We start from the raw sequence: 15,207 nt of genomic DNA, 5'->3' as shown, positions 1-15,207 counted from the left end.
CAAGTGGTACCGGTTGAAGAACATATAATGTCTTTAATCTACAAAGCTAAAAAGACACATAAATTAATTGGCCCCATGAAATAAGGGGTCTAGGGGGCCTCATTTATAAAATGTTGCGTAGAAACCACAATAAATTTCACTTTACGAATAGAAAAAGTCTCGTTTTCAAAGGTCGTTTTATAAATATGAACGTTACGGTACGTGCATCCGCACGAATTTGATCGTAGAGTCTGCGTGAGCAAAAATCCACTGCAACGTTCATTTTTATAGAAACAATCTTTGAAGTGGAAAAGTGCTTGACGCACGCTTTATAAATGAGGCCCATGATCTGATTGTATGTAGTCGGGCGGAACTTTGAAATGCATTGTCCTAACACCACTCTTGTATTGTTTCATTTCTTCCCAATTTCAATGGAGAATTTAACTGTTAGATATTAGACTCACTCCCATGTGAGGATCACAGCCTTCAACGTTATTGGCACTGATTAAAGTTAAAGGTCAGCATCACAATTTGAATACAAACCATGACCCGGCTCATAATTGACGTCTCAATCAATGAGGCAACGGGCTCGCAATGAACGCGTTGTCATATCTCTTCTCGGTCTCGTGCGCACGCACGTATACTGTCTTTAATGAGAGGCTTTGCCTTCGTGCCATCTGGGGGAGTCGAGCAGCTGTCAGTGCCTCAAATCTGATCTGAGACCAGGCACCTGGTGGCCTATTCTGCACCCACACAATTAGAAACACATTCTTATAAGACATCGCACTGAACTTAAGCTTGGTGGCATGGGGTTGTGTCAGAGCTGACACGTGTATCCAGACCACTGCTGCAATAAGCGCATGTTTGCTCATGAGGCCTGCATGAGTTTCTCTTACCTCACTGCAGATATACTGTAGTGCAGTTGATCTATTTTTGTCATCCTCTAATTAATCCAGGTTGTGATTATACATAGAGTTCTCTTTCTTGCAAAGCTGCATGGGGACCCCTGGGACTCGTCCTGTGATGTAACTGAGGGGTAGGCTAAATTAAAGCTGAGAAATGTCTCTCTCTGGTATGGTGTGTGGTAAATGATGATAGCTGCATTGAAGACATCATAGCTCCACAGTCAGATGAAAGAGCTTTGTTTTGAAGTTTCTAAAGAAGCCAAGCAAAATGTGTCTCGCCATCGCTTTCGAAGAATTTACCTCTGCTGTCAATGGGCATTTATTTGCTGTTATTTTGATCTTTGGCTTTTATGCAGTACATCAAAGCAGGGCACACATTGATGCTGAAAAAGCATGTTGTGAAAACCTGGCAGTGTCTCATTTCCTTAAAAAGCATGTTATGCTGTGAAACAGAAGTAAAAAAGATGATTAAAGATAAGATAAAAGATAATCAGCGCGGTTATTGTGTCATAAAAAAACAGTTTACCCAAAACCATCTGCCATTACCTTTTTACGTGATTCGTTTCGTGTTGCATTATTTTTGAGATTTTGTGACTACATGAAATGTCATGTGACTACAAAACACGTTATAAAACATAAAGGCCATTTCTCAATTCTAAGCACGCAAAGAACAGACTTGTGTTCTTGTGGACACACATCTTGCGACGCAGCCTCGAAAGAACGAACTTGGATGGACGTGCCGCAGTGACTTATGGGAGATGAGATAACTCCGTTTTTTTATTGCGCATTCCAATTAATATCAATCATAATGCAGTTGGTTTGTTTTTATTTAAGCCATAATAAAAAATACAGCTAATTTAAACAATAAAAACAAGACAACATAATAAATAACGTGATTGTTTTATCTATTTTAAATAAGTTCTCTCATTTTGGAACCAAACTCTTCATATTCACTGAATATCCAGTCTTATACATACATAAATATGTAAGATGGTACCCAAAAATATTGAGAGAAAGAATAATGAAAACCAGAGCAGCCTTTCTCAAATGCTGCACACGTGCTCATTGCACAGCATTGCTTGTTTTATGTGTAAACTACTATGTACGCCACAAATTCATGTATTCAATTCAATTCAATTTCAATTCAAGTTTATTTATATAGCGCTTTTCACAATGTGTATTGTTTCAAAGCAGCTTTACAGGGGCAAACAGGAAAAACAGATAAGTTAGAACACAGCACAGTGCATGGTGTTTATACAACGAGTAAGATCATTCTAATAAATAATATCTAATTTATAAATAAATAAATGAATGAATGCAGTCTCCCATTTCAAATGTATTCTCTGCATTTCAGATGGGCGTGGTGGCCCTGATACCGCACGATATGTTCTGATGTATGTCTAGTTTAATACAACAGCGCTATCTGCTGGACGTTTGAGACACAGTCGCAATAATAGGTGCGTTCGATTACATGCAGAGCTGCGCAGACCGATTGGCGCATGATATCAGAGCACCGCGAGAACGACTACAAAGCACAGCTTTCAAATAGCTCTCGCGGGACTTCAATATTGTTTGTCTGCGCAGCGCTGTGAGAAACAAGCGTCTCGTTACGTCGGTAAAGTTACACGTTTTTATGGGCGGATAGACGCCATTTATGAAACCGAAAGTCAGTAGTAGCTGTAATGACAGACTGACAAGCGTCCTCGAAGGAAAAAACGCATAATTTTATGACTTTAGATTCAGGAAGCCAGACACTCACTGGTTATTTGACGTTTACATTCACTCTGACTCCGTCGCTCAAAGACGCGGCCTCGACGTTTACGTTTCTGTGACAATAACGTTGTCCTGTTGACCGGTGATGGCGCCCACAGATATTCGTAATGAAACGTTCACTATCGTGCACTGCCTCTTAAATGAAGACAATTTGATTGATGTAGATGGTGATAGAGAGGATGGTAAGTGCCCGATCTCTGTGATCTCATTGTCATACAGCTGTTTTCCACCCTAAAGAAAATCTACGAGGATTTATTACAGGAAACACTGTAGTAAACCAATTATTTGGTGGATAGTTTTTCTACAAAGTTATCAGTTCAATCACGGTCAAATTTGTGGTTGCCAGGGTTTTCCTTAACATATGATAGTTAATAATACATTGTAAGTCGTATTTGATAAAAGCGTCTGCTAAATGTAAACTGTGGTTACTGTCGTAAAACATTGTTCATTTTTGTAAGGCAAAATCATTTTCTATTTAACATTTCTACTTATTATGAGTATTCTTTCCTAAATACTCACTTTTGGACTCGCAATATTGTGAATTGGTGATATAAAATCTCACAAAATGTTAAAAAAAGGTAGAAAAAATGAAAATTAAACTTATACAGGACCTTCACTTTTCCTAATATTCTTCCCCTCATATGTGTCATACTTTCTATTAATTTTGCTCCAACTAACTTTCTCCCCAGAAAATGACTTTGACGCAGAAAATGACTTTGACGCAGTGAAGATTGCCTCTAAACTGAGGAAACTGGGTGACGATTATGATGAGAAATTCATTCAGCCCCTGATCAAAAATGTGCAGAGGGCGGCAGCTGATCAGGTGAGACTCCTATAGAAACTGAATATGTGCTAAATATGTCATGTTTCCAGCTAAACAATCAAATGAACAGTGACTCATACAATCAATGTTATATTGTTCCCGAATGAACCATAATTACGAAGACCTGTACAAGTGTGTGTCATTGCTGTTGTTATTCGTTTCATTTCCTGGCAAAAGTGAAACTTGATAAACATGCACATGCATGCAGAAATTCCTGTTTGAACCTGATTGATATTCTTGCAACGAATTTCATGGTAAACACGTGACTAGACTAAGCCAACATAGAATATTTCCAAGTCAAAGTTCAAGGGCATAATACTGACAAGTGCACACTCTGCGTATCCTCTAGATGGTGAGCGTGTTCTCTGATAGCGTGGACAGTCTGTGTAAGATGTGGGTTGTAGAGCGAGCAGAAGTGGCTTCAGAGAAGCAGCTCCTCAAGGCTGCTGTCACAGTGGGACTTGCTTTTAAGAAGAATTGCCCTGATATGACCATCGTCATCGAGGCAGCCATGGCGAGATTTGTCAACAACCGTCTAACCAGCTGGATTGCTCAGCAGGGTGGTTGGGTAAGAACAGTACTCTTTTTGTCTGATTAAGTTTCCTTTGATCAAATGAACTTTTTTCATTCTGTTCTTTTACCACACCAACATAATGTGTACAAGGAATTTCAGGAATGAAGCAGGTATGTTGATGTGGTTAAGTACAATACATACCTGCTGTATTCAAGAAATTCTTTGTACACTTAGTGAAAGTGGTATTGGCATCCCAGTGTAGCATCATAGTGATGGAGACTTATTTCCTAAGAAATATAAAACTGTAGTTATAATCTTGTATTTGTTTTTTGTATTTGACACTTTCAAAAAAGGTAAAAAATCTACTTTAAATTGTAGATTTTCTGTTATCTTTGATATCGTCACTTTCTTTCTGAAACATTGTGCAAATTTTTCTGGAAATGGAAAAAACACTGTCCCTTTATAAAACTTTTTATGTTAGATATTTGCAAAACCTAGTGACGAACATAAAGGGTGACTAATAATAATGACCTTGGTCAAAAATAAAGAATTATGAAATCTGGAGATACAAGGTTTTAGAAGGGCAGCAGAGAATTATATAAAAATGCAGACTATAATTGGACAAAAAGCGTTTAATGAGCAATGCCGCCTGTTTGTATGGTGTTAAATAGGGATGTACAGATATGTAAATTTTGGCCGATAATTATTTAACACTGCAAACCGATAATCGATATATTGGCTGATATATAGTGTCTAAATATTATTGTTTAACTGTTAAACTATGCAGTAAACTAGAAATTTTATTTCACTTTTAGATTTTGATGTTGTTGTAGAGGTGTTGACAAAAAAAATGTTTTGTGCTGTTCTTGTACAATTTAAGCATGTTTAAATGTCACCATCTTATTTAATTAAAATCTCACGTACTTTGCACCACTTTTTTTATCAATGTGATGCATTTTATTCCGACCTTTACTCCAGAAGTAACTATAAGCATTAGTATAATTATTGTACAATTATCAAGTTTAAAGAAGCAACACTAAACTTGTTGCAAATTATGCTACACGTAAACTTGGATGTTACTGTTTCCTATTATTCCATCAGATTATCTATTAACACAATACTATGAGAACCTTTACAGTGTACAATGTTGATATTGTGTTTGTTGCATAAAAGCAACATGACTCCATCATGTCTGTGTATAAGGACTGATCTGTGTTTGAGTATTAACTAACCAATATTTTTTGTTCTTTTCCAGGTGTCAGTTACTAAAAGCAGCACATTGTAAATGACTGGAGATCATAACGTGAGACTGTTTCTCTGGACTTTTGATTTGAAATGCAGGCTGAACATCTAAGGTGCCAAGAAGCTCTTTTACAGACAATCACATGACCAGCAAACTAAGGAGCTATTTATTCAGCCATTTATCAGCTGCCTGTTATGCACGTTTACTCTAAACATCTTATTTAGTTAGTTAGCGTCAATATTCAATTGTTTCAGGGAATCACAGCCAATGGTGCATTTTTTAAGTCTTAGCCATAGAATGATTTCTTTTTCTTGTTATGTGATCTGGTTATGTCATTTACATAAATGTGTAATTCTAAATTATGGCCTGTATAGAATAACCATATGCTGAAAAGCTTTGTCAAACCCATTAAATTAAGCCTCTGTGAACAACTTTACATTATGTGTGATAGTAAACAATCATTTGGAGATCTTTATATACTAGACACTATTGGAAATAAAAAAATTGTGAAGCACCAGATTGTGGTTAATTAAAATATCAAATTAATTTGCATTAAAAAGAGGAAGAAGCTATTTTTTGTTCTTACCCTCTGTAAATTCCCACATCAATAGTGTTACAGGTCACTAATTTGTGACCTCATAAAACCCAACCAATGAAAAAAGTTCCTTTAGTTATTGTATATTAATAATGCACTTTTGCTTTAATAGGAGTGTATGTAGTGTTCTTATATCTTCATGGCTGTAATAAGGCCAGAGACACGAGGCAATTGCAGTCATGCAGATATAAGAACACTCCATACACGACTACAAGAGCGATATTGCATATATGCATAAATTCGATGGCACAAGTGTGTAGATAAGAATGTCTAAACAATAAGAAAAATGATAAGAACTAGAAACAATGTCGGAGTGTCTTTAAACCCCTCCGGTTTTAAAGGAAATGGGGAACTACTTTCTTCTGCCACGAATCCAAGCCCAGCATACCTCTGCTACCGAGTCCAAACAATCACTTCTTTTAAATTTGCGCTGTCTGAGAGAGACTTTTAAAGGACAACTCACCGAGAATGTGTTAATCCCATTTCTATTATCTTGATCGAGACCCTCGGGTCCCACGCTGTAACATTTTTAAACAATGAGTGCAGAGCACTGTGAATAAATTGCTAGGGACACCGCTAAAATTGACAACGTTCCAATTATCACGGTGTATGTGCTCCACCTAGTGGTCATTTATCAGTATTGAAGTTTGCGCAGTGTTGAGATTTAGATCTCATTCATCGTACAGTAGTAGCCTAGTCTCGGTTCACAACGTGAACAATCTTTGCTTGGAGAAAGGTATGCCTGTAAGTTTATTTACTATCTGTTAGCGTTCATATTATGTGCTAACATCATATTGATTCTTGGAAGTTAAACTGTGATCGATATAATGATAACGAAAGAAAATCCTATCGCCCAAACCAATTAATGTGCAGTTAGTAATTTCATATCTTGTTTATTGTATACCAGTTTTACAACAAAAAAACATTCTAGAAAGAATAAACTGCTTAGTGTGTTTGTTCGCTAGCAATCTTACTTCTTTAGAGGAGCACAGTTGTGAGGACAGTTTAGTCCAAATTGTTTTAGTGGCGGAGTGATACAAACAGTCAGTGAACCAGAGAGAACTGATGTATAAACAAATTATATTGATCTCAGGTCTGTCCACACGTGACGATATTCGCATATGAGCCAAGTGAACGTACAAATTCACTCCCTGACATAGATGAAGGTCAATGAAAAACAGAAATACCCCGGTGCGCAGCTTCATGCTTCTGACACTCCTTTGTCACACAGAAGAAGAATTCATCTAGCTTCCTCTTCGTTAGTTTGTGTGCTTGAGCGCCACCAAGTCGTGTTTTACTGTAACCTATGCAGCTCAAGACACGTGAACAAAAGCGCCGATCTCATTGGTCAGCCAGTTTTTAATGCGGCGTGGCAAACAAAACGGCCTTTGTTTAGTCACGAGGCGTTACATGCGATCGATTATCGTACCGGTGTGTACAAGCCATTATGATAACAATTTTGCTGGATACACTTCTGTTTCTTCTATTATCACAACCACTGTCTGGTGACTGGTTGTTATTGGCTCTTTTCACGTATAGAAAGTAAACTCACATTAACCAGGGCTCTTAAGTTTAATAAAATGATTGGAGTGAGATCAAATCTGTTAGGAGAGGAGCCACTCAAAGTTTCAGCAGCCGCCCCTCAGCCCCACCAAATTCTCTCAAGGTTTTCTAGCAGTTCAATTTTACTATTGTAATAATTGACCTGCACAAATAAAAAAATCTGATAAAAGAAAGAAAAAAGAATTTAAATAAAATAAATAGCTTTATGTTAAATTATGTAAAAAAAAAAGAAATTTGGCCTCAAACAAGCAGTGCTCAATGTACATGTATCATACAGCTGCAGGATTGTTGAAATTGTCCTGACCATGTTTGACCAGCTGTGTGTGTATAGCATTACTGAAATGTTAACAGGAGTGCTCTGCTTTGAGAGATAGAATCTTAGCATAGCTGAGATCTCTAGTGGGCATACTTTTCTAAGTTGTAGGTAGCCAAAGTTGAGGTAAAGCATTAAATGTGCATTGTATTTTAAAGGCATTGTCGTCAAATACTTATATTTAATCAATAATAATAATGACAAACTGTAGACAGTAAAATGTTATCAACAAAGCCATTAAACAGCAGATGCATGGTTTATTACTGTTTATTACACGGCTCGTTGGAATTCTTGATTCTGATTGGCCAGTTGCGACATTGGCAGGTTCCTTATTCCCAGATAACAACTCTAAAAAACTATTGACAGGTTGTTTTTACAATTTAAATATATCTTAATAACATGTGACATATTTTGAAATGATTAAAAAATATAGCTGTAATATTGGTGTAAATAAGGCACATTTGAGCATTAAGTAAGGGATAATGAACAGGCAGCCAGTTGTTCCCGCCGAAATAAGCCCCTTCAGTGTGATATAACTGTCGGGGCTTATTTCTGCAATAACATCCGGCTGCCTGTTCATTATCCCTTACATAAATGTGCCATATTTACACCAATGTCACATAATGTAAGATGAATTTCATTTAAAGTGCAAATTATACATTAAACATAAATGATAAAAAGACACAAACAAGAACTCAACCCCAGTGATTCCCATATGTATATAGCAGTACATTTTGGTATTGTAATTATGAGTATACATTAAAATAGTTTTACATGTCGTATTTTTATAGGCAGACAAACTGTTTATATTGAGTGATTATATTGCAGTTTTTGCATTAGTAAATCTGGTCATTATCTCTTAGCAGGATGAAAAATAAATGTTTATTTAATCTAGAAAGCGAGAGAAAAAAATAATTCATTTAAATTATAATCTCGCGTTATAAAGGATGGCATGAAACTCCTGAATGATTTATTTTGATGGAATTGTCCATTGGAAAAAAAATATTACCTTACTCTCAATCTTACTTACTCTCAAGCCATCTTAGGTGTATAGGAGTAATTTAATCTTTTGGGTGAAAAGTTTCTTTAACGTTTTAATGCCCTTACGTTGGTGTTCAGTGGAGTTTTGTTACAAAGAGAAATGCTCCGGACAGGTTGGCACAAGTTAAGGGGAAACAGGGGTCAGCTGTCAGGTTTGAATACTATTATACTAAACACAGAGTCCTTGTACTCTTTGATGGCTTCCTCAAGACCTATCCAGGAAGTTTGTGAATAGTCATTTACCAGGAAGTGCCGCACAAGACATCGTCTTTCTATAGTGAATTGATTTGGTTTTGCGTACCCTGAAAGATTGACTTGTCCTTGCTTCTCTGTCCTTGCTTCTCAACTCATTTAATAGATTAAAACAATGTGGTTCAGGATACACGTTTAGTGCACCGTCACCTTATTTCAAGGACATCAGTCGCAAAATGACAGTGAAATGGAGTGATTCACAATCAAGAGTAACAGTGCAGTTTGTGTGACAGTTTCAGAAAAATCTCACAATGTTATTTCCCATATTAAAATTGAAAGAGGCCTGAACATTTGAGCTATTCAACTGGTTATGCATCATTTATGTTATGATGGACCTCAATATTAAGGAGAAAAACACATCAGACCTCCGGCAGTATCATTCAATCTAGATTTATTCACAGTTCCTTCCTGCTTTTCGTGACTTCAAATGCAAATGTCTGCAGCTACGTGGATGGACGGCTGCATGCAAACAAACAAAGACATGTATTCGCAAAGTCGCCAGCTGTTATTGTGTTACAACTATGTGTAGTATATATGACAGCAACTATTTATAGCAAAACAAAGAAATCAAATATTACCAAAAACAGCCCTGTCACGTTTCTCGTGCTAACAATGTATTGTCTAAAACCAAATGGACCTAGCTGCCCTTCTGTACATTTGACAACTTTCGCTTGCTGTGAATATAAACAAATGGAATTCAAAGGACAAACAAATCTACCATATCTCTTCTTTCTTAAAAGAGGAACTTATCAGCAAACTTTTCTCACGACACAATCTTACCACCCTCTTTCAATTTAAAAACTAAGCAGCAAGTGTGGTTAAGTTACTTAGTTTAACCAAAAGCAGTATTTAACACTTCTGCACAAAGCCCTTCTGTGGTGACCACTTTAAAATGTGCAAATCATGGCACAATGGTAAATACTGATACATATTTTCCCACAGATGTTAATGCCAGTTGAACAGTGTGGCTATTCCTCTACAAGAGGCTCTTTTCATTTATTTAATGGTGGCGCAACTCATCCAATGCACCATTGATCCAGTTCACAGAAACACTTTCACGTTAAACCCGATCTAATCCATTTCAGTGGCGTACGTCTTCTGACGTCTAACAGACGATCAACGACTTCGTCTAAAATAATATTTTTAAAACGAGTTTTTAAAAAGCTACGTCAGGTGTCATTGTGCCTCAGTCTTTTGACTCTTTTCTCTTTGCTATCTCGCTGAAGGCCGGGCCGATCCTTTAGATGCGACCTCTCGGCACAGCACAAGTACTGTTTCCAGATCTTAACGAAAGCGTTCCTGAACTTCTCAATTCGGAACGCGTAAACGATGGGATTGACGACGGAGTTGCCGTGACTGAGCAGGATAGCAATATAGAGCAAATGTGTTGATTGGCCACAGGTCGGGCAGAAGAGAGTGATGCAGTTCAGCACATGCAGAGGCAGCCAGCCAACGGCGAACAAGAAAAGCACCAGCGCCAGGGATTTGGCCAGCTTCAGCTCCTTTCCGTAATATCGCGTGGGGTCTCTCTGGTTGGCCGTGACCTTCTTATTGAGCTGCCTGTGAATCATGTAGAAGATCTCGGCGTAGATGAGCAACATGAAGACCAGGGGTGGCAGCACCCAGCCGAAGAAGTTGAAGTAGACCATGTACTCCATACTGATGACGTTCTCAAACTTGCAGATTATGAGAAGATTGGTGCCAAGGGTCTCGTTGGCTTTGCGTAGCTTCTCGAGGTTGTTCCAACCTAGCATGGGCGTGAGGCCGACTATGATGGCTACCATCCAGCACAGCACCACCGCAGTGCCGGCACGCCTCGGGGTCACCACTCTTTTATAGCTGTGGGAAAGAAATGCTTTTTAAAACTGACAATTTAGAAATGCTGAAAAATTTAACAAAAACTAAGATAAAGTCTATTTGTATGGAACAACAAACAAAGTTCACCCCAAAATACAATGTGGTCATCATTTATACACCCTCAAGTCATTTAAAACCTGACTCAGTGGAACAGAAAAGAAGATATTTTGATCAATGTCTCGATGGTTTTGTGTCCATTCAATGGAAGTCAATGGGGGTCAGTGTTGTTTGGTCACGAGCATTCTTCAAAATATCTCCTTTTGTGTTCTGCAGAGGAAAGTAAGTCATTGGTCTGACTTTACTCAAGAATCTGTTTCGTAACTTCAAATGCATGTTTGACCGCCGCTAACCTAAAATAAAGAAGTGCCCGCGGAGAATAGTATAGAAATCAAAATGAAAGGGCAGCGGTCCACAAACTCTGCTGGGAAGAATGACATTGAGATTCAGTCACAATCCCTTCTCTGTAGAAAGCAGCAGGTCTTTTCAGACAACACAAATGAGGCTAGCGAAGCATGCCATCCACTCAGCTGGCAAATTGGCACTAGTCAAACAAGTAACTAACTACGTATTTGTTTGATGTAATCACCTCACAAGAACTCAGACTCAGCAAATAATGTTTTAATTCGGTTCTTATGGCATCATTAAAAAAAATGAAGTGGAATGTATTGATATTGTTGTGGTGGGATATCATTTAATAATGCATTGAGTATTAGGGGGCGTCTAAAACATATCTGCTTGTAAGGATAATGTTCATATAAGTTTAAACATGTTTATTGTTTAAATGTTTTGAAACTGTCATGCAAGATCATTAGCATGCTACAAATGAGATGAAAGAAACCATAGGCAGGACAAGAGTTAGGGACATAGTTTCATGGTTTGAAGGTGACTTTGAAAGAAATAAGACTACAACATTTCTCATGGACACATTAAACATGTCATGTGGGAAAATTGTGGTGGGAAATTTCTCTTGTGATTTCAATCCAAAAATCCAAGGATAACACAACAATCATCTTTTTTCGTAACTTAATACTTCCAATTATTAATTATTATAATGTTATGTTTCACCAAAGGATTTGCATCCGATTTCGTTGAAGTGTATACAGTAACAATAAAGGATTCTATTCTATCATGAAATATGAGGTTTTTCTAAAAGGGTTAGTACCTAAAAATATATAAAAACATAAAAATTCTGTCGTCACTTATTCACCCTCATGTCGTTCACAACGTTTGCATGACACAAAAACGGCTAAGTTTTGTGTCAAAGGGGAAATGTTGTTTCAGTTTTCTTCAGAAGAAAGTCATACAGCTTTGGACATATGACATGAGGGTGAGTAAATGATGAAATAATTGTATTTTGGGTGAACTGTCCCTTTAAGCATTTCAACTTTAATAACGCATCCACATCCATGAGAGGAAAACACGGAGGTCATCCATTTGACAAAATTCAACAAAATAAAAGACTAAACATATTGACTTTACCTCATCGGTATCTTGACCCTCAGATAGCGGTCAATAGCAATAGCCAGGAGTGCGAGTATTGAACTTTGCGTTAGTACCAGCACTGTACACGCCACGAGCAGACAGCTGTAGAAATGAGTCGTCAGTCCGATGCTTATGGTTATAGCCAGAGGAATGACAAGAGCCCCGACCGCGATGTCCGCCAGAGCCAGGCTGACGATAAAATAGATGGTCGTGTCCCGTAGTGTTCGGTTTATCCTCACAGCCCAGACCACCATCACATTCCCAGTGACAGAGGAAAGCGCAATGAGCACCTCCATCCCAATGTACACAGACAGTACATCAGTCATCCTTGCGCGGGTTACTAACGGGTCTGCTTGATAAAATATTCTCCTGTGAAACGAGTCTTGTATGATCCTTTAAAAGACGACGTGTCCGCCCCAAAGTGGCCCTTTATTCTGCCTTACATGTCTGTGGCAAAGTTGCATTAAGCAGGACGTACACATAAGTTTTGAGAATGCACGCGCCCTCTCCGAAATGCATCGTCGACAACCATCACCATCGTGAGGTCCGCGTGTCTAGTGGCCCACAGGAACCAGCATGAGTCACTTCGGACCCTCCGCACATCGACGCTGTCAGTTTGTCGGAAGCTGTATGCGCGTGCCTCAACACTTGTGCACGAGTTGTAATCAATACACGTCCGGATGAATACAAATTAAGTCAATGAAAATGTCAGTCGATAAGTGCAATGAGCGTTTACGTTCGCTTTAACTTTTAAAGAGCGCCATAACGCATCGCATCCCTCTGAAGAAGTGATCCACATGAACAGTGTGTGTTAATGTAGCCGCGTCCGACGCTAGTTTCACCAACAGATGCTGCGCGCACTGGGAGTGAAGGTGAGAGGAAGCGACGGGCGCGCGCACTAACACCTTATCAACCAACGAGTCGCATTCTGACACTTTTTGCGAACTTGCCACGTTTTCTGTACATTGAGGAAACAGTACTGTTAACTTGAGGGAATGCGGCCGTTTTTAAACGGATGCATTTAAAAGTTAAATCTAAAAGTATTTTAAAGGTATAATAAGTTTGACGTTAAAGGTGCAATGCGTAATTTTGCGTAGCCTTTATGTTTCTATAACACCATCCCAGTCTGAAACATAAAATTGTAGATTACTTTAAATATCTGTGTTGGTTGTGTTATGTAGTTTAAAGACATTAAAGTTTAAACTGACTGAAATCTGCAAAATCGTACAGACAGCTCAACTTATTTTGTTTATCACCATTTAAATGCAAGGTCAAAACACATTTTTTTTCTGCAATGTCCAAAGTGGGCATGCACGGCTCAACACGGCTCTCTGGTCTGGACAAAGGTCTTCTGAAGTGAATCGAGGCGTTTGTTTAAGGGAAATGTTTATATTGGCAACGCTTTTAACGATAATGTCGCTTCACAAGACCTTTGTTAAGACCACGGAGCTGTAGTTTGCCATTCTTTGATCGATGAATGCACTTTTTGGAGCTTACAAAAATGCCCCCCATTCACTCCCATTCAACTGCTTGGAAGGAAAAGGATACGTGGTATTATAACTCCGACTGCATTATTCTCTCAAGAATGACTGTTGATGTAAGCATGACACAGTGTTAGTCTCCTCTTCCACTTGCAGTGATGTTTATAATGTCGAGGCTGTCTTAACCATTTGCAATGTTTGGTCTCCTCTGTCGCGCATTAAAAGTCAACATTTTGTGTGGACACTTCTCTAAGTGGATCGGATTTGTGTTGTTTTTTATTTTGCACTGATTTGTGCATACAATTCATTCAAAGCAGTTCTTTGGTCCGCAGAACACTGTGTGCAGTCCAGACTTCATTTACCCTAATGGAAAGCATATTTAAATTCATATTTCATTCCCTATTCACTGTGTGCCATTCATCATCGGAAGTAGTAAATTCATGAAAGAGTGGCAGATTTCAGATGCAGCTTTAGCATCTGTTATTATGAAGGGGACACTTTAGATTCTAGAGAGCATTTCATTGGAATGGTTTGATGAAAAGTGTGAATGATGTCACCAAAGGAACATTGTAAGTTTTGAATGCTCATTACTTTCGATATGTAAATGTTATCATTGTTTAAAGCACACTATACTCATGTTAAAGCCATACAATCTCAGCTTGATTTCATGGGGACTTTAAAGAGCATATTAATACTATTTAGCCATATTGTCATAGCAGCTGTGTTACTACCATTTTAGGATTTATAATTTATTGTCCATGATGGAATAACTTTAGCTCATTGTTTTTGTGATCTTACTTCTCTCCTATATTTTATGTTTATTCCCAGTGCATTTGCAAAAGACTGTTGGAATGAACTCAATGAAGGCAATGAGACAACAGCACAGATCAATTTGTGAATTCCTGGTTGTGTGTGCCATCTATAAAGACTACAATAATACCAGTCATTTCTCTCCAAAAAATAACCCAAAATGATGTTTGTCTGCTGCATATGCCAGTCTTTTGAATTTTGAAGGGAATTCATTATATGAGCGAAAGGCGATTTTCACAGATGACTGGAGCTTCTGCCCACACGGTGGTCATTCAATAAAGCCACTATCACAAACAGGCAGCCTGGTGCATGGTGACGTCTTTATTGTGCCGCTGAGAATGAGATTGAGCCGGTGTTGAGCCAGATTCCCATTTGAGTGGTCATGAGTAAAGATTTCAAGCAGGGTTGTCATCAACCTTTATGGATGTGACACAGCAGGGCAATTGGTAAGAAGACAAACACACCATGAATTTTCAAGCAGATGTTTTGCCGCCCAACATTTTCTGTGACTGTAACAAGTGAGCTACTGGCTTGCTTCTGCGTTTCAAGCCTTGCCAATGTGTTTTCGAGGTGATA

At 38.3% G+C, this 15,207-nt stretch overlaps 2 protein-coding genes across 2 annotated transcripts; one reads left to right on the top strand and one right to left on the bottom strand.

The window, feature by feature from the left end:
• Positions 1-2,509: 2,509 nt before the first annotated feature.
• On the top strand, positions 2,510-5,754 carry LOC130410392 (bcl-2-like protein 15). Its single transcript, XM_056735034.1, has 4 exons — positions 2,510-2,839; positions 3,347-3,480; positions 3,830-4,048; positions 5,250-5,754. The coding sequence occupies exons 1-4, from the start codon at positions 2,743-2,745 to the stop codon at positions 5,277-5,279; spliced, it is 480 nt and encodes a 159-aa protein (XP_056591012.1). The 5' UTR covers positions 2,510-2,742; the 3' UTR covers positions 5,280-5,754.
• Positions 5,755-9,204: 3,450 nt separating this feature from the next.
• Positions 9,205-13,162, bottom strand: LOC130410390 (adenosine receptor A1). Its single transcript, XM_056735032.1, has 2 exons — positions 12,338-13,162; positions 9,205-10,840 (listed from the first exon to the last, which is right to left on the bottom strand). Exons 1-2 carry the CDS (start codon positions 12,664-12,666, stop codon positions 10,171-10,173), a joined length of 999 nt encoding a protein of 332 aa, XP_056591010.1. The 5' UTR covers positions 12,667-13,162; the 3' UTR covers positions 9,205-10,170.
• Positions 13,163-15,207: the final 2,045 nt, after the last annotated feature.

This window comes from Triplophysa dalaica, chromosome 21, assembly GCF_015846415.1.
Source record: "Triplophysa dalaica isolate WHDGS20190420 chromosome 21, ASM1584641v1, whole genome shotgun sequence".
NCBI classification, from domain to species: domain Eukaryota; kingdom Metazoa; phylum Chordata; class Actinopteri; order Cypriniformes; family Nemacheilidae; genus Triplophysa; species Triplophysa dalaica.
This window is presented reverse-complemented; position numbering and strand designations above follow the sequence as displayed.